The sequence below is a fragment of the Parasteatoda tepidariorum genome, chromosome 4, assembly GCF_043381705.1.
Source record: "Parasteatoda tepidariorum isolate YZ-2023 chromosome 4, CAS_Ptep_4.0, whole genome shotgun sequence".
Taxonomy (NCBI): Eukaryota; Metazoa; Arthropoda; class Arachnida; order Araneae; family Theridiidae; genus Parasteatoda; species Parasteatoda tepidariorum.
The window spans coordinates 81,745,814-81,773,220 of record NC_092207.1 but is presented as its reverse complement, the minus strand read 5'-3'; the positions used below and the strand labels follow the sequence as shown (position 1 = coordinate 81,773,220).

Sequence of the window (27,407 nt, the reverse complement as noted above, 5' to 3'; positions counted from 1 at the left end):
AAGTTATTCAAGTGTTCCATAGTTTTTGTTTTGTTTTTTTAGCACTGTTATGTTTATACCATTTAGTTTTACCCTCTGAAACAGTGCAACAACACGTGGAAAACTGGTATTGATAAATATGAAACAGGGCGATGAAACGCATTTTTTGCAGGAAACGAATAAATACGCATGTTATGAGCTATTTTACTCCATCGATGGATTTTGTACGATTTTTATGGGTTAAGAATATCACGTGACGCGATGTATTTTCTAGTGCCGCTTTGCAGTTAAACCTTGCATTAGGAGTTAACAATTAAAAAGAAAAGTGAATAAAAGTATTTCTAAAAATAACATTTAATAGTTCTTAATCACCTGATAAGTTATCAAAATTCTCTATTTTTTTTATCTCGTTTTCTCCTCACAGCTAATTTGTACATCATAATAATAATAAAAATGTTTCTCTTGCTCTGTTGGGATTAGAAAACATCTCAAATTTTAGAGCAACAAACTCTCATCATTCTTAATTTATCTGCTATACTTATAGCCAAGTTCTTTTTCTTTTAAATATTTTATCACTTCATCGTTGATATTTTTTTTACTTCATTTTTTGTAATTATCATTTTAAACTCTATTTTAATGTTTTTTTATTCTCGTTTAATGACAATAAAAGGGAATACTTGGCAACTGACGCCATAATTTGTGTTTTTTTAAGTGTATAATTATGATGGTGACAATTAAAACCTAATGCATATTTATTATATTTTTTTCATCGAGTTTTTATTTAAATTTCATAATTTACTTTAATTAAATATTTTTAAATTCTTGCTGATTATTAAATACTTTGTTCTTTAGTGAATGTATTATAAAGCAAAATTAAAACCAAAAAATATTGGAAATTAAATCCATAATCTATTTTAAATTTAAATACTTCATAAATTTGATTTTCCCGAATTTGGTTCAATCAAATCTTTTTGTAATGTAATAATTGATGTAATAATTGAAATAGGTAATTATTGAAAATAATTAAAATACTTAAAACTTATTACCAAATTTAATGAATTAAGCTTGCATCGTATCGAATTTATCAGTTTGCAAATGCAGCAAGGCTAATTGTGGGGAGCGCACTTTTAACATCTTATCAACAGTAAAATGATAATTTTTACTATATTTTTATTTTTTAATTGAAATATTATACTTCTTTTAGGGCCGTGGTGGCTCAGAGGAAAGAGCGCTCTTCTAATGAGGTGAATCGGGTTCAACTCCCAGCAATGGCTGGGGATACGAATTCCGCACCCGGCTCGCACCGACCACAGTGCTTATGTTAAATATCCTCAGTGGTAGACGGATCGTGAGTTAGAGTGCCCTTGCGGTCAGGCTAACCTTGGGGGAGGTTTTTGTGGTTTACCTCTTCCTGTAATGCATTTGCGGGGGTTATCCTCCACGAAGGCAAATTTCACCAAATACTTTATCCAGGAGTTCTCTTGTAATCTGGATTGGATCTAAAATTACAAGACTACGGAATTGAACATTAGCAATCATAAACTCAAAAATTTGGGTCGGCTGTTCAACGACGGTTATAAAATAAAATAAAAAATACTTTTAAGTTATACTAATTTGTTTGAAATAAATAAGGGAAGTGTTTTTTTTTGTTTTTTTTTCTCTTCATAGTCAGTTAGTTTTAGTCTGTTAGTTACAAATTAACACTGATTTAAGTGTAGTTATCTATAGTTAAAGCTTAGGTCACATGAGTATGTAAGTTAATCGATCATGAGGCCAAGATACTAGTTTACACGCTGATCACAGCCTACAAATCACTTATCACAGCAATATCGCGATCATTATCGGTACTATAACGAATCAAAACGATAATATCGTAAACTATACTTTAAAATATAATTATTAAATAAGATATTATTTTGAGTGTTGATAAATTTCATTTGGGCAACGTAGAGATTGACCAGTGTATAATAAAAATTAATTAAATTTAAAAAATATCGCGATATACTGTTAGATTTCTGCATGTTTTGATAATACATCGTGAAATTGACATTCGTACTTGTTGGTTACTGGAACCAATGTTCGTGTTGACAACAACAATGGTAAAACAATCGCCAACTCGTGTGTGTGTGTGGTTCCTATAAGCCCAGTGGTACCTGAACTTTTTTGTCTCGTAGACGCCCTGCCATATTTTTTTCGGTTTTGGGTACACCCCCTGCTTACCTGATATTGATTTTTTGTAAATTCATCAACTTCAAATGTATTTTTGACAACTGGTATAGTGCTACTCACTATGAAAGATTTAAATTTCTAACTGTAGTGAAGTGTAGCGTAAAAAACTTAAGCAAAAAAAGCACATGTTAATTCTATACATTTATTAATTAAATTCAAAAAACAATTACTAATTTAATATGTAAATGGAATAAAATAGTGCACTATAAAACTTGTACTCCATTACTAATATTCTAATTGCGGAAATAAGTTTGTATACAAAACCTTAATAGTATATTGTCGATCTGTTTATTACGTTTTCACGTAAAAACTAAGCAACAAATCTCCGTGATCTTGTGCGCAGATAAAGTTGGAGGTCTAGGTAGCTAAAGAGTTGACACAGACTAGGCTATTTACAGTGAAAAAATACTTTTTTGTTACAAAATAAAACCTTACGCACAGAGAAAATAAAAACGTACGCGGGCGTAGCTGCGGGCAACTGCTAGTTTATAATATTTCAGTTTCATATTGTGATGCCACAATTTGGCATTACATATGTATTTCCTATCTTTTTAAAATATCCTTCATTACTTAAGCTTATTTTTATTAATAGAATTACATTTAAAATAAATCAAAAACTTAATCTTTTTAAACGAACATAAAATATTTATTTCTTCTCTTCCAGATCAATGTAACGGATACTTTCTTTTTATTTCATTATTATGCAGACATATTAATTCACTGTCGCCTTTAATCGAAAACAAAAATCTATTCAAACTTTTTATCCTAATTTTCCAACGGCTAAATGTTTCGGTTGCATGGTTATAATGATTCACATAAATTTGTTGGCGACTCGTGATCGCCAAGGTGTTCTTTTAAACCCATGTGGATATGCTAGTTGGCTTTGTTTTTGGCTATGATATATTATNCGTAGACGCCCTGCCATATTTTTTTCGGTTTTGGGTACACCCCCTGCTTACCTGATATTGATTTTTTGTAAATTCATCAACTTCAAATGTATTTTTGACAGCTGGTATAGTGCTACTCACTATGAAAGATTTAAATTTCTAACTGTAGTGAAGTGTAGCGTAAAAAACTTAAGCAAAAAAAACACATGTTAATTCTATACATTTATTAATTAAATTCAACAAAAAAAATACTAATTTAATTTAATATGTAAATGGAATAAAATAGTGCACTATAAAACTTGTACTCCACTACTAATATTCTAATTGCGGAAATAAGTTTGTATACAAAACCGTAATAGTATATTGTCGATCTGTTTATTACGTTTTCACGTAAAAACTAAGCAACAAATCTCCGTGATCTTGTACGCAGATAAAGTTGGAGGTCTAGGTAGCTAAAGAGTTGACACAGACTAGGCTATTTACCGTGAAAAAATACTTTTTTGTTACAAAACAAAACCTTACGCGCAGAGAAAATAAAAACGTACGCGGGCGTAGCTGCAGGCAACTGCTAGTTTATAATAATTCAGTTTCATATATCAAAAAATAATCCTAATAACTTAAATTTTAATTAAAGTTTTACTTCATAGCTACTTTAATAAATTATGTAGATAGATATATGTATTTATTATAATGTAGGTAAATATGTACTATCAGTGTATGTTGATTATTCCAGTCATGAAATGCCAAAATTAAAAGTCACAACCTGCTTACATGAGATCCACAATCGTTGAGCTCCATTTTATTTCATGGACCCTCATTTTTTTGTTTACTTGACATGGACCCCTTGCAGGTTGTCGTCGACCACTGGAGATCGATATAGACCACTTTGGGAATCACTACTATAGCCAATAAGTACCGTTAATGCCCGTGCTCAATATTCACGTTTAAAATATGACAGTCGACTAAGGGTCATCCTGCATAAATTCTCACTATGTGTCTTTAGTTTAGGCAGTTAATTTTGTTCAACGTATTTGATTAAAAGGAAGTGTGTTACAACTTGTGTTCATAAATAACACTTTTATTATTTTTGTTTAGATGATTGCATTAGAGGACGAGGTCGCTTTTACCAAGGAACGGCGAATATCACTAAAACTGGTATTCCATGCCAGAGATGGGATGTGCAGGTACTCTAATTTATGTCTCATTTTCTGCAATTTTATATGTGATATGTAATTTATTATAATCTGTTGCAATTGTTTGGAAATTTACCGTCATGTCATGAATTACAAATTTTCAAATCTGCTTGTAGTCGACCTGTTTTTACGTTCACTATTCCTCTAATTTGCAGGATTTGTGAAATAAATGTATAATATAGTATGGAAATAACTTAATAAATTAGTTTTTCACTCGTTGGCTGCACATATTTATTCGTAGAAATACCTTATTTTAATTTAGAGCCATTAATGTGCGAATTCCTTTTCTTTTTGTTATTTTGTATTATAAAAATGATTTTTTTGGAAATTATAAAACAAAAATTTTTTATGTTAAGTATTTAATGCTTTTATTGTTTTTAATATTCGAACAAATAATAATAACAAATGCGTTTCTAATCGCTTCAATTTAAAAGCCTTCACTTGGTTCACAGCTCATAGTTAGAACGTTACTTCATAATACTTTATTTGGTCGTAATTTGTTTTCCAATATTTCAAATAATTTTAAAAATAAAGGTATGACAATAACAAATTCATTTCCGATTCATCATTTTGTGACGCTTACGGAACATTCCCACTGTATCGAATTCAACCAGTCTGCATAAATTCAACCAATCAGATTTTAATTTTCCCCACATACATTTCATACGAATTTTCATTTCACCGAAAAGGTTGCAATAACATGTACAACTTATTATGCTTTTTCTTTTCTTTTTTTTACGTACGACAATAGTTTTAACGATTCGAAGCGCGTTCCATTGTTTTCACATTACAGAACTCTCCTACTGTTTCAAATATACATTGTGTATTTTGTATATAGAGTTTTTAATTTCATAGGCGGAATAAATATTTTCTTCCAATAGCTTCTAAGATTTGCTTAAAAAAGAAAACTTTTATGCTTGAATCAAATCAATATTTTTGATTGCAGGAACCTCATCATCACAACCGTCCTCCTAAAGTCTTTCCAGAGGTGCTTAATTCAGAGAATTATTGTAGAAATGCAGGAGGTGAAGAACCGGTGCCATGGTGTTACACTATGGACCCAAGAGTTCGTTGGCAACATTGCGACATACCCTTTTGTGGTAAAATACTAACAATATTTTTGTAGCTTTATTTACTTTACAGCTTCCAAATAATAAACCTGAGCGTAATATTAATGTATAAGACATTTGCTGGGACGAAAAAGGGTCAGTTTTGATGGCAATTTGAAATTCGGATGCAATATTAAATGAGATTGAAAATTAGGATATTTTTAACGCTGTTGTAAACCCTCTCACGGTAAGAGGTCTACATTTCTCTTATACACAGTCCTTAGTCTTTTCTTAACAGCTTCCCCCCCCCCAAAAAAAAAACAAGGCCGTCCCCATTGAACCCTGAAATTCAGAGCATAAAGTGCTTCCAAAAAAAATGATAAATCTTTAGAACGTCGAGTACTTTGAGTGCTAGCAGCTTTGTTAAAGCTATAGACTTCGAATGTTCCAAGAGTGAGCCGATCTTACGAGAATATGCCCAAAAAATATGCATAAAAAGTGACAAATTTAAAGACTCTGTTTATTTCAAGTACCTAAATCTAATTTACTTGAATCAAAATTAAGCGTCTGTAAGCAAAATTAAGGGTAAGTAACTGAGAAGATCTCTACCTTCTTAGTTACTTACGGAGAACTAAATGAACGTTATTTTTTAAATAACTTCATTTACTGTTTAATACTTCATTTCAAAACTGTTTATTAAATAACTAATTCATATTTTTAAGCATTTTTTTTTATTCATGTTCCATTAAACCGAGCTACCAAATTTTAATTTTAAGGAGTTAGTAGTTTTAAATCTTTTTCAACACTATTATAATGATTTTGAAAACGTTTAAAAACCTTAAACCCAAAATCTTAATTTCTGAAATTTAGTAAATTGGTTTAAAAGGGCCTATTTCAATGGAACAAAATTGAAATATTTAAATATTACTTAGTAATTAGTAAACTTCTTTCATAAAATTTTTCGTGGTTACAATGGAGAATAGAATTTTTTTTAAATTTTAATCTTAGTTTTTTATGTGATTTGAAATTTGGTTAAGTTTATTGATATTCAAATAGTTTAAGTTTAAATTATTTTAAATTCGTTCACAAATTTCATTCGTTTTAAAAAGTATTCAGTTGCAATTATAAAAGAAAGAAAAAATAGTACCAAGAATCATCTAAGAAAAATAGAAAACTCAGATTTTAATCCACGAAAAAAGTATAAGCTACTTTATTTGTTAAAATCTAATTTTACTTTAAAAATGATGTTTTCTTTAAAAAAAAAACACTGCGACATTTTTCTACCTTTATAACTTTTTTATTCTCATTATCTTAGATTTTTAAAAAAAAAGGATTATGACCTTAATATTTGTTTTTGAATTTTTCGGTGTCATTTAATCGTTGTTTTCGTCATTATTTTTTTCCAGTTTCCGTGGGAAAAAAAATAGAATGGAAGAAAAATAAATTAAGCAACCTTCTTATTTTCTAAAATATTCTTTTTTTTTTCATCATTTCTTCGATAGCCTTTACAGAACTTTTCTGGCATATTTGCATTTTTATTGTCTCTCTCGTTTAGATTAAGATGCCATAAAGAAAAGGAATTGACTTTTCTTTTTTCTTTATTGATAAAAATCTTTGTTTCAAGCGTTAAGAAGAAAATAAGATTCGTAAAGTCGTGACCCTCAATTAAGGAGTCAGGCAATGACGCCATAAATTTGTACTGCATTAAATAGCTGGAATCGATTGCTACTTGATAAGTATTCAATCTCTTTACGGTGCTTTAAATATTTAAAATAAATTTAATTTTTTGTGTTCGTGTATTTTTTATATTTGTTTCAGTAAAAACCAGCGAGAAATGAAATTAATTCACCTTTAAAAAAAAAACGGTTTTCAACGACTGTTCTTATTTAATAAGGTAAAGCTAAAAGAATGTGCACACAAGATAATGATAAAAAAATCTAAATATAAATTTTTTGTTACATGCTGTCTATGTATAATGTTTGCATTTCTTTTTTAAGCATTTTCATTGTTACACTTTTAATTTAACCCATCAGTTGCAGAGTGGGTCAGCATCCAAGGTTTCGTGACCAAAATTAGTATTTCGATAAAATTTGTTCCAAAATTTGGGGGTTTTTATTTAGGGTTTTTTATGTGCAGGTAAATTGAATTCATAGTTAAAATTTAGAAATACACTAAAAATACCCCCAAAAAAGCAAAATGGCGACTATGGCGAGCAAAAATAAAAAAAATAATATAGTACTTTTAAATAATTAAATATAGCAATGAAAATACAGTCCAACTCGTTTATAACGAGCTCGGATTTAACGAGAACTTGGATTTACCGAGAGAAACGAGAATTTTTGGTTGGATCAATGTTAAGTCTATGGAACAGAAGTCGCTTTTAACGAGCAAGACCCGGTTTTAGCGAGCAATATTTTTCTGTCTTGCAATCTTTTTTCTCATATTTCTAGTCTTTCTGTCTTATTTTTTTTTTCAAAATGATAAGGAAACGCGAGGGAAGGGGGTAAGTTGTCATTAAATTAGGAAAAGTATTTAATTAAATTAATTAATGTATTTAAAGTAAGTAAGTATTAATTAAATTTTAAGTAAACTCAATCATTAGACCTCCCAAGCCCCCCCCCCCTCTTCTGGTTGCACGACTGTCTTAAGGACCCGTTTATTACGAGCACTCTGATTTAACGAGTACATGTTACGGTCCCTTTGTGCTCGTTATAAACGTGTTCGACTGTATAATAATTTTCGTAATTTTATATTAAAAATGAAAAGCAAATCACATTTTCGAAGTAATGTTACAAAATAACGCGAAAACATGAAGAAAAAAAACATAATTTTTGTTTTTCGGTATATTTAGTCCACCTTTGCATTACGGGCAAAATGGGGCAAATTTTTTGGAAAGAAGAAACATCGAAGAAGAGAACATAAAAAAGGTTTAGCTAATTACTTCTTGGAACTTTTGGGAACTAAGTTTCGAAGGTCATCAAACTTTGTAAAATGTCAAATGATAAGATATAAACTATGAGTTTTGTCAAGAGTATTAACTAATCCAACAAATTGAAAAATTTTTCTATAATTTCAGACTAATTACTCTGATAAAAATGTAACAGTAAGGTGAAATTCCTATATATATTTCTGAAATAAATATTTAAAAGTTACATTTTGAAAAAAAAAAACTTTAACCTATTTTTCAATACATTGTATTCTTGTCGGTCCAAAAAGTAAATTATAATTTTTGGAATGATTATAAATACTTAATTTGGGCTATATTAAAATTGCTTACACATATTTTAGTTGAAAATTTAATTTTTGACTTTTGGTCAAAGATCATGGTCTTCTGGCCCACACTGAGCTGTAATGAAACCATAAGGTCTGTTTTTCACCCTCTGTAACTGCACTCATGGATCTGGTGCAGAATTCCCCCCCCCCACCGTAGATTTATTTTGGGCTTATGGATAAAATAAAGCAAACTTTTATTTTTATTATTTTATTAATTTTCCAGAATTTAGATAGTTTTAAACTTTTTATTTAGTTTACCCGGTGTTCAGTTCTTTGTTTGAAAGATTATTTTTTTTTATATTCTTCATCATCATAGTTGGCCAGACAGCCCAATGTGGGCAATGCCTTCCTCTGAAGAATTCTCCATAACGACTTACGATTTATCTTTGATTTCCAATTATTTTCACTAATTGCAAGAAAATCAGACTCCATCCAGAATTAGCTCATCTCAACCGCTGCCTTCCCCGCTTTCTTCTTCCAATAGGTCTAAAAAGCAATATCTTGTTTATTGCGTTGTTCTTTCACTATTTATTTCTTAGTTAACACAGAGACAAACAAAGATACTCAGAACTAAAATAATCACTATTACAATAAAATACATACATAAATAATAAATCTAAGTTATGTAAAACGTAGACAAGAAAGAATTACTTTTTAACAAATTCGATGTGCGTTACGGCATTGCATTTAATTTACTTAACGTTAAATAACATTCTAACTTATGTAGAAAAACTTATCTCCACTTTAACACGCTATCTTGTTTATAAACAATATGCTGACGTCACGTGTCTGTGTGCCATTGATCTTCTTCTTCTCGAGTTGCAAGTACCCAATTAGACCATCAACACCAACTGCATCCTCTTTCCATTATAGTTCCGTCATCTTCTTATGTTTCCCTTTGAATTACAAGTTAGTTATTCGTTTTTTCGAGCCTTAAAAAGTTTCTTTTTTTTTCCGTCTTTAATCTTTCAATAAATAGTAATTCTCAGAAAAATGCCATTTTTATTTCAAATCTTTTAAAGAGCTAAAAAAAAAACTTTTTTATTATAATTTCTAGTTTCTATGTGTGATAATGTATTTTCGGAATATAAATTGGAGGCTTTTCTCCTGAAATTTATAAATGTGGATTTCCGAGAATTGGAGGCTTTTCTCCTGAAATTCGTAAATGTGGATTTGCGAGAATTCCCGCTTTCCTACTCTGCCTAATCGAGTGACTGAGCGAAACATCTGCGTCGAATGCTTTTCTGGTGAATTATCAGGAAGAGAGGGGAACGCGCTATGAAGGCAATTAGTCGAATCGAGTTCCATTAATCGATTAAAAACACTCTGTTTGATTCCCTTCATTATTAATTAATGTTCTTGCGTCGCATTGAAATGAATGTTTTAGAGATTTTTTAAGAATGTTGCCATTTTCTACTTCATAATTTTCACGTTGAATGTCATAATTAGGAAATTTCTTGTGTTGCAGTGCAATTCGATTGGAATCTGGATTAATTGATTAAAATAATTTGTGGTGAAATCAATTCATTATTAATTAATGCTCTTTCGTCGCATTTAAACTAGTGTTCTTAGAGATATATTTTAGTTATGATGTTATGTATCTAGTTAATAATTTTCAAGTTGAATACCAGAATTAACAAATGTCTTGCGTTCAGTGCGTGCGATTGAAGAATGGGTTAATCGATTAAAATACTTTGTTTAGTTAGTAGTGCATCAGTTCATTATTAATTAATGTTCTAATCGCGATTAATGTTCTTTTCCTCGAAATTAATATTTTTTGAGATATTTCAGTAATGTTATCATTTTTATAATTTTCACGTTGAATGTCATAATTAAGACATTTCTTTTGTTACAGTGTAGTTTAATTGAGACCTGGATTAAACAGTATAAAATCCTCAGCTTCAGTCATTTTGCATTCAATTCATTCTGGAATTAATGTTCTTGCGTAGCTTTTATACTAATGTTTTAATTGTGCATGCGTTGTAACTTGTATAGATTATTGGAGATTTATATTCTATTCTAGAAAATATATTTTATCAGTGTGAAGAACTCTTGATATTGAACATCTGAACCAAAATTTATTAATAATTTAATTAAAGTCTGACTTTTTTTTTTAATTCTGCAAAAGGTCATCTAAGTAATGTTGGAAAATTTATTCTGTTCTTCCACTGGCTCAAACGAGATCAGGATTAAACTATTAAGAGCGCACTCAGTTTCGTTTATTTTATTGTTAATTAATATTCGACTGCTGTTCCATTAAACTCTTCGTTCAATGCAATCCATAGAATTTGAATCAATGTATCTACCTGGAAAAGACTTTATTAATTCTAATTTTTTCTCGAGAAAGGAAAAAAAACCTTTCTCGAAAAAAAATCTCACTCAAATTTCGGTCTGTCCTATCAGTGCAAAAATAAATAGATGAAATAAAATAAATCTGAAAAAAAGATATTTATCTCTAAGACTATTAACATTACTTTAAAAATAATCTCTTAATTCACTACTACGTAAGTTATTTCACAGTTTTTTTTTTTTTTTTTTAGTTCTTTGCGCAAATTGTTGATTGCATCGTCACAGAATAAAATCTGCATATATTTTTAGTTTGATGTCAATAATAATTTCTGCTTATTTAATCTAAAATGGAATCGATCTCAGGCTAATTAGCTTGAGCAATAATACTCAAGGTCAATCGACTGTGACGTCACAACAACGCTTTTCTTAAAGTTTCTTCTCGGCTCTCGACCAAGGGGGCGAGCTTTCTCTAGCAACAGTGAAAGGAAATTATTAGTTGACACTATACATTTGAATAGTTGACTCTCTACAGAAGTTCCCTAATAGTGTTCCGTAGAACCTTTAGGTTCTATGGGTGGGTTATGAAAGTTAGATTTTTAAAAAAAAAATCAGTTGTGATTTTCAAAACCTGGTATTAAATGTATTATTAATTAATTAAAATACTTGTGAAAAATGTAAATTCAATACTTTTTCTAATAACAATATGATGAATGAATAATGAAAAGCACATGAAAAACGGCATTAGTATTTAGCTTAGAATAAAAATAACCTAATTCAACAATGAAGAAGTACATATAGGTTCTCAACGTTTATAATGGCTACTTTTCTATTGGAAATTATATTTCATCTAATTCCTTTTCCGTGTTTGCATATATTAAAATCAAATTAAAAACTAGACTAGATGTTGCTCCAGACAACTGTCTGACTTGTTGAAATATTTTCAAAATAATTAATAGTATTTCGTTATTTAATACGTTCACAATTGCTAATGAAATTTATTCGTTAAGTCTGAGGGTTCCGCCAGACGAAAGTCGATCCCTTAGGGTACCCCAATTGAAAAATATTGAAAACCGCAACTATACGGCATATTCTCTTATTCCACTCCAATGGGTGTTTAAAACTCTTGGGGAGCATTGGTATTTTCTCGAGAATGTGTAAAAACACAAGAAAATTTTTTTAAAATTAGAATAAACTTTATTAATATTAATTTTGCATTGAAAAACCAATACATGTTTTAACTTAGCATAAAGTCTATGAAGAAATACAAATATGAATAAATTATAAATTCAGCAATTTATTGAGATAAAAATTACTAACCAATTTTATTGTGAAAACGAAACTTTCTTGTTCGATACAAAAAAAAATTTACGCTTGAAAGTTCAAGGTGACATTTTTTTCCATTCGAAATTCAATCTATTCTTTTCGAATTTTCTACAAAATATTTTGATAATTTTTTTATTGATAATGAACATAGTGTAAAAGTTATTTGGATTTTTTAAAATATTAATAATTAAGTGTTAAATAACTAGTTCCAAATTTATTTTACGCCCTACTTATCCTTTTCTACGAAACAGCTGGTTTCACAAAAAAAAAAAAAAAAAAAATTACTTAAAAAAAGTTCTTTATCATAATATTGTTATCATGTATTATTGGTCAGTAGGAGTTTTGAAAAGAAATATGAATAAAAGGGTACCGTATCGAAAATAACAAATGTAAAAAAAATCAATAAATAAATTGTTAAAGAATTTTTTAAGGGAGCGTTGAAAAAATTTCGTCTTGCAAACTAGGCGTTGAGGCAATAGGGATCCTTTGTTCTCAGTCTATAATGTCTCTTACATGAGTTTGTTTAATTCATAACGGTTATATCTGTAGTATAAACGAATAATGTTTCCCTAAGATTTATGACACAAATATTCAGTTTTTTTTATTCGTTTTTTAGTTTGATAGGATAAAAGATAGGATTGCGAAAATTATGTTAGCGTTTTAAAAATGTTTTCATATTGTGCATTTGATTAAAAACATATATTTTTTTATTCAGTTGTATAGCTGGTTGACCGTGAGACTTGCTGGTTTATTTCTATGCCTAAGTTTGAAAAACCGGGCTATTCAATATTGTTATGCTAGTAGTGTTTACAATAAAACGCGCTCTTTCTATTTAAATTTCAATGAAACACAAGCGAATTCGAAAGACTCCGCCTGCATGCATATGATGCTATCCAAAAAAATAACAAACGGTGATATTTTACTAAAATATAGCCAAATAAGGGGATAACACTCAAAACATGACAAACCTTACGTTTTACTTATTCTGTGATATTAATTTTCTCAAATTTATTTACGGTTAACCACTGTTTAGAATTTATAAATTACAGAAAATTCTTATGACTGAAGTCACGCTTGAATTTAAATACTAATCACAATATAATAAAACTTCCTAGAATATATCAAGACTATTCACACATCGCCTCGTAGACATAACATATGCGGAGGAAGTTTTCTAAATTTCTTTTGGTTACCGGATTGCTTGTTATTGTTTACATTCAGTTCAACCATCCATGTCTTTTATCTTGGATTTCAGTTATATTGCTCGCAAAATACTGTTTATGTTATATTTTTTTACTATTGTTTATTTCATTTTGTCATCATAAATTCTACTGCAAATAAAGAAAAGAGCAAATTAATCAGCATTAATAACGCCTCACAATTTATTTTAAATAGTTTAATTTCTCACCATTTTTCTTCTTCTTGTATTTATTTCAATGTCTAATAAAATACAAATTTATATGTATGACTTGCACCATTATTCCTTTTTAAGTAAAGAAAAATTTCGAAAAATGTTAAATAGTGCAGATATTTTCTTTAATCTGATTAATGTTTAATTTTATATATGACAGAAATATTTTTTACGTATAATTATCTAAATACTAATATCTTACATAAAAAATTCGCCGCCGAAAATTTTCAAGTGGTAGTAAACTACTTATCAAAGCAGTTTGAAGTTTTCCTAATTTTGAAACCACTTCAATTTAGAACATATTCATTCTGCTTGCATCAAACTTCTATCCAAATCTTTGTGGTTATCAAGAAAACCCAATAATCTATTTGAACAGGAATTCCTTTTTTTAGTATAAATTTTTTTGCCACTTAAATATTTTTGTCGAACCTCAGGCAGTTCCACGTATAGAAAAACGGCACAAATTGACTGTACGATCCAATATACAATATGAGAATGGAGGGAGTCTAGCTGCCGCATACACATGCCTTTATCGAAATTTAGTAGGAAGTATTATAAAAATTTAGCTCAATTTCGATGAAATGGCACTTTATTCTTCAAAGTATTGGCAATCATGAACTTGCTGGAATAAAACTTAGTCTTTTAATACCCCCGAAGAAAAAGTCCGGCAGCAAATAGTTTGATCTGGTCCAACCACTTCTGATCACGAAAACGGAAAAATACCCGACAAGGAAAAAGCACAACTATGTTCAAAATGCTCAGCACTCAAAATGTCTGGTTCTTTCGCGTAGCCAACCATTTTTAATACTCATTTCTGAAATATCCGCCGTCCCTCTCGTCTTCTTTTTTCGAACATTTTATAACACAAATGGCTTAAAATTCAAATCTAGAGAAAAATGTTGAGACTAGCTTTTTTTAAAATTCATTTTTCTTTTTACTTCACGAGGGAAAAGATCGTTTTCATTAGATATTTAAGCTTCATAAAAATTATAAAAGTGTCCATTTTTATGGAACCATTTAATGCCAACCAGCCCAAAGTCTTCGCCTATTTCGAACTTCCCCTCGAAATTCTTCAGGATGTATTTATAAACTATCTAACTCTTTCGGAATATATGCATATATATTTCCTTTTTGAAATATGTTTTAGCTTATCTCGAAAGAGTATATGTTTTGCGAAAGAGTTTTACCGCTTATGAATATTGCTTATCTTTCAAAAATGTGCTTGTAAATTTACCTTCCCCCCTTTTCCTCAATCGATAACTTTTCCACCACCAGGGGAAGTAATAAAAGTGCACGTAACTTTTCTGAAAAGTAAATTTTCCTTACTATACCCCCCCCCCTCCTCTATAGCCCTCTCATTCCTTTTAGTTGCAGTTACTGTACACTATGCACTCTTCCTTCTTTGGAGCCATTTCNTTTTTTTTTTTTTTTTTTTTTCTTCTCCTCTCTAAGTTTCGTATTGATTTTCGGGCGGAACTTTGAAGTGAAAAAATATTACTTTTGAAACAGTTGAAATGAAATTCCAATATTTTATCAACCTCTGCATATGTGCGACTTAATAGGACTTTGCGTGGTGCTTTTGGTTTTGTAGATGTGACTTTGGTTTTGCGGGCAACTTGATTTTCTATCAGTTAGTTGGGATTTCTTTCTCTCTTTCTTTTTCATCTCAGTGCAAATTGGTTCCGGTCGAAACGAACGTGCCTCATTTCAGATAGATACACGAGGGAGAATTGTATGTAAATAAGATTTTCTAGCGAATGCTCCATTTCTTTGAAAAGCTTCTTTTAATGCTGGCCGATATTGCTTTTTTTTCCGCAAGAAAATTACTTATTTCGGTTTAGGGTTTTGTTTTGTTAATGCTTTTTCTTGTAATTGATTTGATTGTTACACGCATTTTTTTCTTTCCTTTATTGCATTTATGAAAATTTTATGATTTGAATAATAATTGCGCATTTATTTAAAATGTTTGGGTCGTAAGCTGGATCGATGTCACTCTGCCATTTAGTATGTACTAGAAAAGTGGAATTTAAGTTCTACAATTGAATACTAATTGCGCATTTATTTAAAATGTTTGGGTCGTAATATGAATTAATGTTAATCTGCCGTTTAGTGCATACGAGAAAGGTGAATTTGAATTCTGCAGTTTAATAATAATAACACATTTTTTCGAAAAGATTAAGATTTTTATTGTGATTTGTTTGGATCGATGTCACTGTGTCATTTAGTATGTACTTTCTAGTAGGTGGAATTTAAGTTCTACAATTGAAGAATAATTGCGCATTTATTTAAAATGTTTGGGTCGTAATATGAATTAATGTTAATCTACCGTTTAGTGCATACGAGAAAGGTGAATTTGAATTCTGCAGTTTAATAATAATAACACATTTTTTCGAAAAGATTAAGATTTTTATTGCGATTTGTCTGGATCGATGTCACTGTGTCATTTAGTATGTACTTTCTAGTAGGTGGAATTTAAGTTCTACAATTGAAGAATAATTGCGCATTTATTTAAAATGTTTGGGTCGTAATATGAATCAATGTTGATCTTCCGTTTAGTGCATCTCAGAAAGGTGAATTTGAATTCTACATTTTAATAATAATTGCATAGTTTTTCAAAAGGATTAAAATCGTCTTATAAATTGTTGTTCTTAAGTGCTAAATTAATGCAAAATTGAATTTGAATTCTACAATTGAATAATAATTTTGTATTTAAATATTTGTTTCAACAAAAAAATTTTGAATTTTTTTTTTTAAAATTGCATTCGAGTATTGATTGAATGGTATTGAACGCTACTTTGAGCATTTTCTAATAGTAGTTTTATGAATAAATATTTTACTATAGTCCGTTCAGCGGAAGGATAGACAAGATGTAAATAAAAAAATGCGTCACTTAATGACGTTAATCACGTGTTTGATTGTTTGGCCCGGCACTAAAGAGACGGCGGATATTCATTACCTTTTTTATTGTGATTTGTTCGTTCTGAATTATGAAACGATGGAGAATGAAAACAGTTCAACATTCTGTTCTGTAAAAAAGCGTCAGAAAAAATCTTATTTTCAGAAAGCAGAGATACAAATGATTTTAAACTGTTATTCTTTTTAGCATAACTCTGTAAAAATAAAAAATGCTGAGAAAATCCCCAAAAGTGGCAAAACTGATCAAGATTTTGACAACCTAATTGTTTACTTTCGGTCTATGTTTTCAATGAAAGCACTCTTAAGACATACTGTTCTCTATTTCTCTAGTAGACTTGTATTCATTTTTAAGCAATATGCTCATATAGGTTTGACAGAAACTGTGTAGCATTATGATGCTATTAGGGTAGCTCTGACTGCACTCTTATACGTCTTAAGTTATCAATTACAGTAATTCATACTATATTTAAATAAATTATTGATGTTTCTTTAAAAAAAATTAACGTAGATCAAGAAAGCCTATTACATTTACAAATAATATTCCGCTAATTTTTGCCACTTATAACAGGAGCATGATAAAGTATCAGAAATTAACATTTAGTATAATATAATAAACAGATGCCTTTAAGTTTGTTTGTTAATCAACAAATAAAAATTAACAATTTTACACTAATGATTGGCACTTACTACTTATTAGAGATAAGATGGGATCAGCCCGAGTCCAAGAAATTTAGTACAATACACCTCTAGCCCATGCACGGGATCTGACTCGTTCACTGAAAAAAGGTTTCGGCAAGCACTCGGGTTCATGATAAAGTTTTGATAAGCTTATTTTCTACTTTTAAACAAACGTTTTGTTTCGTTATTAAACGTAAAATTTATAAAGTATAAAAATTTCAGCCATCTGCTTGTCCTCTTCCGTGCTTTTGCTTTATCAAGCTAGCACTAATTATCAAATGACTTTTATTTTAGCCTAATATTTTTACTTTTTTTTAATTTTTGTTTTAGTCATCTTGGAGTTTCAGTTGATTCAGTTTTTCTCTTCGCTTTTCTTTCGCAAGTTGGTGATAGAAGAGTTTTTGGTTTACCGATTCATTGTTCAGACATGAGAAACCGAGTGACGTGATAGCAAAAATTGGCATTTATCCAAAGTATATCTCGGGCTCTAAGTAATGCTATGTATCTTGGGTTCAGATTAAAATTCTTCTGGCTCCGACCTCCAAAGCTCATCTATACTACTTATACTCATGCATTTTTCTTTTTGTAAACGTACCGAAAAGTTTGTACCATCGCTGACAGAGTACATAAAGCTGATAAAGCATGTTAGAATATTTGTTGTGACGACAATTTTAAGTGGATAAGAATGAGACTACTATGCACCTCTCATAACGTTAATTGAGATTACTTTTCCTATGTAATTTACTGCTAAATTTAAATAGTACACTGGAGGCAAAATTTTTTAAAATGGAAGTTACGTTAAAGTTTTCTAAATTTTTTTACAGTGTTGCTATTTTTGGAAATAAATTTTATTAACAAAATGGAAAAAAATCGGCCTCATCTCGTTTATTATAAATGCTTTGGATTTTTATTCTTCTTAAAAAAAGGCTCTGTGATGTTGTTCATTACGCATTCTCTCCCTCTACCTCTTATTTTTCCTTTCCATTATTCTCTCAAGCACTTTAACTTCTCTATGTAAGCTATAATTAGTGGATTAAGTGGAAATTAGCAAAGTAAATGGCACTTTTACTTCTCTATGTAAGCTATAATTAATGGATTAAGAGGAAATTAGAAAAGTAAATGGCACTTTTACTTCTCTATGTCAGCTATAATTAGTGGATTAAGTGAAAATTAACAAAGTAAATCTGCTTATAGTAATACATTAGAAGTAAAAGGGGAGAATGTGTGATGAACAGCATCACAGGTTTTAAAGTTTTTAAATCTGTCAAGTTTAATCAGTCAGTATTCTGAAATGGTAATTATTGTTAATTCTGTTCATAATATTTTATTCACGGATATTAATTTCCTTGTCCTTTTTTTTTTTAGATAACAGCAGCCAGATTTCTCAGCCGGACACAGAACTCATTGATATTTTCGAGCCACCATCAGAACCTCTTTTCACACCAACATTCATTTTAATGACGTGTTCCTTGAGCCTGGCCGCTGTGGTCATTCTTCTAGCCATTGTCCTTGGTCTCAGGCGCATCAGACAGAAATCTTTAATCCAATCGCCTGTTCCAGGGTACATATCTCCGAACGAACGTGCTCCCCATTTGAGCAACAATGACGATCCTGACGTAGAGATAGATCTCGACAAACTGCCTTCGAATGTGTCCTACCACCGCACACAAGCAAAACTACATCCGAAACTTGAAAACCTCGAATATCCTCGAAATGATATCATCTATATCAGGGACATAGGACAAGGAGCTTTTGGTCGTGTCTTTCAGGCTAAAGCTCCAGGATTGGTCAAAGCTGAAGACTTCACTATGATAGCTGTCAAAATGCTGAAGGATGAAGCATCTGATGATCTTCAGAGTGATTTTGAACGTGAAGCTTGTTTAATGGCTGAATTTGACCATCCAAATATTGTCAAACTTCTTGGAGTGTGTGCCATTGGCAAGCCTATGTGCTTGCTCTTCGAATTCATGGGTAAAGGAGATTTAAACGAGTTTTTGAGGTCCTGTTCTCCCACCAACTACATAATGCACACCGGCACCGGTAACCTGTTTAGTGATGTGCGTTTGACGCACCTTGATCTTACAAACATCGCCAAGCAGGTCGCAGCCGGAATGGTTTATCTTTCTGAAAGGAAATTTGTACATCGTGACCTTGCCACTAGAAATTGCCTCGTCTCTGAAGACATGGTGGTCAAAATATCTGATTTCGGACTGTCTCAAAAGATCTATGCCGCTAACTACTACAAAGGTAATGAAGATGATGCCATTCCAATACGCTGGATGCCTCTTGAATCAATCCTTTACAATAAATTCATAATAGAGTCCGATGTTTGGGCATTTGGTGTTGTTTTGTGGGAAATATTCACATTTGCTCTCCAGCCTTATTATGGCATGACCCATGAAGAAGTGGTCAAGTATATCCAGGAAGGTAACACACTGAAGCGACCGGACGATTGTCCGAATGAGATTTACAAGCTTATGCAGTGCTGCTGGAAGAGAAAGCCATCTGATAGACCACCTTTTAAAACACTGTATAAATCTTTAGGAACTATTCACAATGACCTTTTGAAAAGGCAGTCCAAAGACCAAAGGACTCATGTGTGATCAAAGAATTTAGAAACTTTCAAACGGACCAAAGAGACTGCAGAAGTGAATCTAGTTTGAATGCATGGCTTACTATTTAATTTTTGAAACTAAAGAGCGGCTAAATTTACTGGGGGTGACATTTTTGTACAAATCGCTGTACTTTGACATTTTAATGTTTTTTTTTTAATTATAATTCCTATTGAAATTCCCAGTGAGATAAGTGGCTTGTGAACGATTTACCATACATCATTCATATCCGCAGGTGATTGTGATCTAAGGAAAATGCAAAACGCGATGTTTTCAGTGTTTCAGAAAATAATAGGTCGTGTCTTATAAACATTTAAAAAAAATGTTATTATCACAACATAAGAAATAATCTTAATTTCAAGTGATCTCACAATCTCCATATCCAAAGAGCCTAGTCTTCATGATTCTAATATATTTCATTCTGCTTTCTCTTCCAAGATTGGTTTGTAAATTTTATTTCCTTCGAGATTTAGTTTTAAGATTTGTGGAAGATATGACATATATGTTATAAGTGATTTTTATTCATATCAAAAGACAGTCATCGACTTTGTAAATATGTTCATTTTCAGGCTCGTAAGAATATAAATTTTAGATTATTTTTTTATTGTAACATATAACTCTTTCGAAAGAAAACCGTTCAGAATGTGATTCTGGAGTTGAGTTGATTATTTGTAAAAATAAGTTCAACTTGACAATCATTCTGTGATTTTACATATGACTGTATTTTGTTAAACATTATTTCTAAAAGTGTTTACATGAGGCACGGATCTTGACGGCTGGTTTAAAAAAAATTTTTTTGAACTGAGGCAAATAAACCCTCAAAAGAGCCCTAAATAATTATAAACAAATCATTTTAAAACTGTCAAATAATTCGCTGATTAATTTTAAGTGAAAACTGTGAGAAATTTTTTTTCCAATTTCTTAAAACTGCTGAATAGTTTTAATTAGATACCTTTAAAAAAATCCGTTTAATAATTATTTAAAAACTGTCTAACTGCACTGCACAGTTGATCTAAATTAAATTTATTTAAAATGCGCTAAATCGTTGTAATTAAATTTCATTCAAATTATCAAAATGCTCTGAATAATTGTCAATTAAATTTATTGAAAACTCTCAACAGAAAATCTGAAATTTCGAAAAAGAAGTAAGACAATTTTAAATTATGCCAAGCGATAATGAATATGATAAAAAAGTGTTATTAAGGTAATTCTTTAATCCTTTCATATTTCTAGTTCTGATTTTATTCTTTTGATATTTCTAGTTCTGATTTTATTTTTTTGATATTTCTAGTTCTGATTTTATTCTTTTGATATTTCTAGTTCTGATTTTATTCTTTCGATATTTCTAGTTCTGAAGTAATCTCGTTTTTATGTTTCTAAAATTGCAAGTAATTCACAAAGTAACTTAAAATAAATAAATATAAACATTCTAATTATAATTATTTAATAAATGTTCCAAAAATGCCAGTCGTCAAGTTCCCGGACTTCGACGTGAGAGCGGAACTGACAGCCTGAAAAACTTTCATGTGTGAATTTGTATATATATATATATATTATGAATGTCTTTTTCTAAAAGAAATTACATTTTATTGTGATGTGTTTTTTGTAAAAACTTCCAATTGTTATTTCTGAATTCAAAAAACTAAAAAAACTCGAGTAATTTTTATCGTGATAAAATGTAATAAAAGAAACATTGTCTTACTGACATTCCGAGCGACTGGAACTCTGAGATGCTTGTACTTATTAAAAAGTTACTATTTGATATTTTCTTTGTACTTAGGATGCTAATTCATTTTATTACTTTTGAACATTTCAATATTTTAAATATGTTTATATTTTTAATCCGTTTGGGTATATTTTAATCGAGCTTTTTCGGAACTATTCACTACTCTTTTGGCTGTCTTTTAGGTTCGACTACAATGAACGCTTGTAAAATTCAAAAAAAAAAAAAAGATTTAGCCAGATCTATAAAATTATAAACTTTATTTTTTAATAAAGACCTTGCAATAGACCATTCTTCAGCTATCGTCTGAATTTAAAACTTGAAATTTAATACTAAATGCTTAACTTTGAATTTTAAATTTTTTTAAAAAAGTTTTATCTTTAATTTTTTAATTGAATTTGTAAATAATTTGACGTAAACTGTTCTCAATAAAAAATATTTTCGGTTTCGAATATTGAATATATGAATATTGCCTGTCAAGTTGACTTTTTTCTTTTTAATCGTTACGTGTTATGTTTCATGCAGGGGTCGAAAAATTAAGATTTTTTATGATAAACGAAAATATTTTTTCTTAGCAAAAATAAATTTGCATTTTGATAAATGATTATATTATTGCCTCGTTATTTTGGGTACGTTGATGAATAATCGTTTGTAAATAAATAGGAAAAAAACCCTTTTGCGTTGTGACGACATGTTGTCTCTATGACTTATCAAATATTCTGTGTATGTCACAGGTATGTGAATGTATCACAGTTCATATTCTGTATGAGAGCATATTATTGAAAAATAAAGAATTTATCTTCAACAACTTTTCCGTATTACAACAGAGTTATCTCTATGACAAAATAAATTATCTGTAATTAGTTTACATTTTAATATTTTTAAAGACGAAAAATGTCTACAGCATTTAAAACTTTCAGATTTACTTTTTGATCAAACATATATTTTTCTTCAAGTGTAAAATTCTTAGTAGAGCTGAAATGCACTGACTGCACTCTGTTTTGGTTTAAAAGAGAATTTAAATTAACTACTGACCTGTGTGTCAAATTTTTTGAAAAGTTTTGCTTTAAAAAATTGTGTTCATTTTCGTCTGCATATTTATTGTGACGTAAAAAAATTGCAAGTTTGCAAAAGTTGTTTGAAAAAAACATTTAAAAAAATTGCACGTTTACTTCTCTTTTAAAAATCTAGCTTTTCAAATTTTATATTAAATCGTGTCAATTTAAATTCGAGGGTAAGTTCCGAAAGTTGTCGATTGAGCTATAACCACTTCGTATTATGATTGGAAGACTTATCTAATTCTTGCAACTCAAATTGTAAGAATCTAGATAATACTCACGCCTGCATACAAATTATAAACTAAATTTTATCCGCCCGAAAGGACCGTTCTCACTGCATGCGATTCACGCAGCTCCAATCGTCTTCGAGAGGAAAATAACGAACTTAATCTGTTGATTTTAAGCGGGAAAATAATTTCACCTTCTCATCCTCTCTCAACGGCAATAGAAGGTGCGCGATCACACGCAGTGAGAATAGTCCTTTTACGTTTTGTTTATATTTTACATGGTATTGTTTTAAAGACCATCTTTATCATATTTCTTACATATCATAAACAAATGAGCATTAATTTTATTTTTGTGTTATTATTTTTAAGAAACCTTTTGAACGCTCTCTCTAAATGTTCTTCCGACTTATGCACTTACTGTCTCCTTTCCTCGTAATTCAGAATCATTATTTTATCATATAAGGCAAATGGAAGAGGCCTTTTTTATACACATGGCTCAATAAATATTTATTTGAAAAATCTTTTGTCTCATTTAGTTTGTGTTTCACTTTTATGCTTGTTCTCTAGTACACTTACTGGCCAAGAGTATCCTGTATAGTCTCAGAGAGTTCTGAGGCATATATGTTGCTACCCCCTTTTGCATCACTGACAGCCTGGATATTGTTTGGGGAGAGAGACTTTCAACCAGTTTTTCAATAGGTGGCCATAAGAATTGGTTCCCATGACAACTGAATTTTGTGCTAGCAGCGAGGATGGTCGATTTGGCTGCATTCTAATTTGAGCCAGACCAGTGATCTGTGGGATTTTAGATCAAGGATCTGAGAACTGTAGGTCAGTTTTTGAACACCCATTTCGTTAAACCGTATCTCGCAAGTCTCGATGTGTGAATGAAGCAGTTATATTGTTGCTAGAGGAATTGGGCTATTTTTCCAGAAGTATTGCCATAGACTATGGAAAGCTGCATTGCCAGGAATGTCCCTATAGTTCTTCAAGTTCTTGTTTCTAACCTCAGGAACTAAGCCAAACCATTAAAAAAAACCTACATTATGATTTAGGTGGATGTTTGGATACTTTTGGTTCGATAGTGTATCTAGTGCCCCAAAATGACCGATGATTTAACTAACCGAAAAAGATATAAATGCATGATTTGTTGTCTACTTGGAGAACCGATTGTTTTTATCTCACCAAGTTTCTTAATTACTTATAAAGTTCATATTAATTGGTATTGCAGGCTGGAAAAATTTGTGGAACAATGATTTCAAAATAAGCACCGTTTGCAACAATAATATGGGGCAGTTTGTAAACCAAATTTAGTTAGCATGTCGTGGGACAGAAAGTTGTAGTTTAGCATTTTCCTAGTCGGCATCGTCATCTACCTTGAAACTAATTTTAAAATTTATTAAGGAAAAAAATATTTCCTGAGTATTCTCTAAAGACACTCGCCTAAGATGGAACGAAACTTCCCCCAAAAATGCTACTTTTTTTTTGGTAGAAGAAGGAAAAAGAATTTTTGAGACTTGTTAAATGCAAAGTTTTGCTTTTGTTTATTATATACTAAATATTGTTTAGATATTTATATTTTTTCTATCTTATAAAGTGTTTCGTGTCCTGAAATAGCTCTCTGCCAATGTTTCCAAATTAACTTGTTGACATTTCTGAAGTATAAAATGTACGCGATTTTCTTCCTCCAATAGGTTGTAGTTATAATGCAAACAAAGATATGCTCCATTGAAATAAAGCTACCTTGATTTTATGGCTACCTTGACTTAATGGTATAACAACAGGGATGGGCAAACTTTTTTAGTCGAGGACCAAAAATTGAGAAAAAAAATTGTTTGGTGGGCCAAGTAAAAACTTCAAAATTTAAATTTTTAAAAAAACCAATATTTAAGTTTTAATTTAAGTATTTAGTGAGATGAATGAAATTTCGATTTCATTTTTAAAAGTTCCTTATACGAGGTTCGAAGTGAGATGTGCTTACTTTAAGGAACGAGGCTAAATGCTTGTCTGTTAGTCTACTTCTAAAATGATTGTTTAAGGTATCCGACTACCTTAAAAACGAGGATTTTCACAAAAAATCACTTTTTTATTTTATTGCTTTATAATAATGCCCAATTTTTCTAGTTTTCAAATCTGTTTTGTTTTTGAATGCACGTCAAGCAGAACTTTAGTTATAGCTATGTTAGTAGCAGATGACAGCTATCTAACTTACCGGAAATTACAAAAATGAAACCGGTAGTAGGTAATAGTTTCGGTTCCATTTCTATTTGTGTGTTTATTTTTCTAAGATATTTAATTTTTAAAAGCTCTTAAACTCTCAGCTAATAATCTGAATTATATTTTAATTAGATTTTACGTTTCGTGGTTACTGTTTGTGGGTAACATGAAAAGTTAGCATATTTTCTGATAGTTTGTTTACATTTGAAGCGTACTTTCTATATCTTGATTTTGATTTGTTTTGAAGAAATTTATTGATTTCTTTCAAAAAAATTTGTTATTTATTTTGATGAATTTATTGAAATGGGTAAAGGACGTACTTCNTTAAAATGCGCAGTCTGCCACACGTGAAGCATAATTCACCTATATTAGATTCCATAAGTTTGCTCCTCGAGAAAGACAAACGCCAATCTACAGCTATTCTATAAAGAACTTCTGCTTTCAACATTTTACCAATTGAAGCTCTCTGTGCTATTTCCATCAATTTATTTGTAGAACAAAAATAGAGAAAGTAAAAAGGTCATCAGTACTTTGTTAAAAAAGAAAGAACATAAATAGCTTTAAACAAAGTCGACAAGAAAATAGATGCATATTTTTTATATTTACCCTGGATCGGCAAGTTAAAATTCTATCTGCGGGCCGGATAAAACCTTCCGACGGGCCACAGTTGGCCCGCGGGCCGTAGTTTGCCCATCTCTGGTATACAACATCGCATATTTTGAGCTAAGCATGGCGTATATTTGGACTTATATCAGAAGTGGCTTTAATTCAGTAGAATATCCACCCCCCCTCCTTTTTTTTCCTTGTCCATGTGGAGAAGGAAGAGACAAGAGAGTAACTCTTTATAAATATGTATTTGTATAAACATCTTAATGTACACGCTTACTTCTCCTTTCTTTTTCATTTTGTGTGTCCAGTTATGGCTCAAAATCAAAGTGGCTTTTTTTAATTGGGATACACCTTAGAAGGATGTAAAACTGTTTTATTGGTTCTAATAGACTCGAAAAATGACAAGATATTTCTTACAGAAAGTTTTCTTAATTAAAAGCAAGTTCAACAAAGAATTTTATTTCGACATACAAAGAAGAAAAAAAACAACCCTCAATAGCGTTTGGTCTTATGATTGAATTTTCACCTACTGAGATACCGTTTGAATAAGTTAAAAAGTATATTTTCAATTAGCAAATATTTTATTTTATGACCGCCGTTGAACAATCGACCCAATTTTTGGGTTTACGACTACAAATGTTCAACGCCGTAGCCTTGTAATTTTGAACCAATCCAGAAGACAACGAAACTCCTGGATCGGTACCCCCCAGAGGTATTGATTTGTTATGGGAACATGGAGGACTTTGAGACTCGACAGATTTAACGTGCATCAGTCACCATTTACTACACGGGGAGTCTTCGACCAGCAGGGACTGAACCCACGAACTCTTGGACATGGGCCCGGCACCCCACTGACCAGGCTATCCCGGCCTAGTAGCGACAATTTAATTTTTCATAGATTAACTAGCAGCGTTACATTACAGCCACAAAGAATGGACATCGACAATAACAGTACAATATAAAATAGCTAGCCACGTCACAGGTATTTTTTTTTTTAATTTTTTTTTAAAAACATTTAACATAAATGGCCATCACGGGTAGCTGAAAAGCTCCGGACTCACTGTCTGTCCCCAGGGACTGGGAGCAGGGTCAGTGGTAAGGCTTGTGTGGTATGTATGTTTTGTTTACGTTGTGTTGCGTGTTTTACCTATTTTTCTTATGAGTAGTAGTTGAGGCAGTGTTTTGGCGGAACATGATATAGATTACTGTTTTTTATTGTGTGTGCGTTTATAGACAATTAGCAAATATTAAAAACGTTTACAATTATTATTACTTTTTATCGTTTTTATAAACAGATGATTTATACAATTTAAAAAAAAAGTTAACTGCAAGGTTAGCTTAAATGATTCATGAATCTTAAATGATGAATTCCGAAGGACTATTTTTTTTTACAAGTGTAGGGTGTACAAAAAACGGTTAATACAAGGAAAGATACATACACGTTTCCAGTACATACTGCAAATGGCCAATGTGTGAGCCCTTGCTCACCTGGCACACATTTCGACAGTTGTCCACAGTTCCATCGATGCCTTCGGTATTTATTTATATCTTATTATACACTAAACGTATCAACGTAAGTTTAGTTCTGTCAATACGTTCAGATTCCGATGATACCTTCGGTATTTGTTCAGATCATACGCTGAACGTATCTGCGGAAAAACCGTTGGGATGTGTGAAGGGTTAACTCACTGAAAATATTTATGCGTATCACAGTGATTCTCAACCAATGTGCCG

The 27,407-nt window shown here is 30.8% G+C and overlaps 1 protein-coding gene across 1 annotated transcript in view; it reads left to right on the top strand.

Annotated features, from left to right (window-relative positions):
- The window catches only part of LOC107456337 (tyrosine-protein kinase transmembrane receptor Ror2), a 216,814-nt gene extending 195,861 nt beyond the window's left edge, over nt 1–20,953 (top strand). Inside the window, exons 7-9 of the mRNA XM_043039181.2 lie at nt 4,191–4,279; nt 5,235–5,388; nt 18,593–20,953. Coding sequence (XP_042895115.1) covers nt 4,191–4,279; nt 5,235–5,388; nt 18,593–19,830 — 1,481 coding nt within the window. The 3' untranslated portion in view covers nt 19,831–20,953. The remainder of the gene's footprint in view (nt 1–4,190; nt 4,280–5,234; nt 5,389–18,592) is intronic.
- The last annotated feature ends 6,454 nt before the right edge of the window (nt 20,954–27,407 follow it).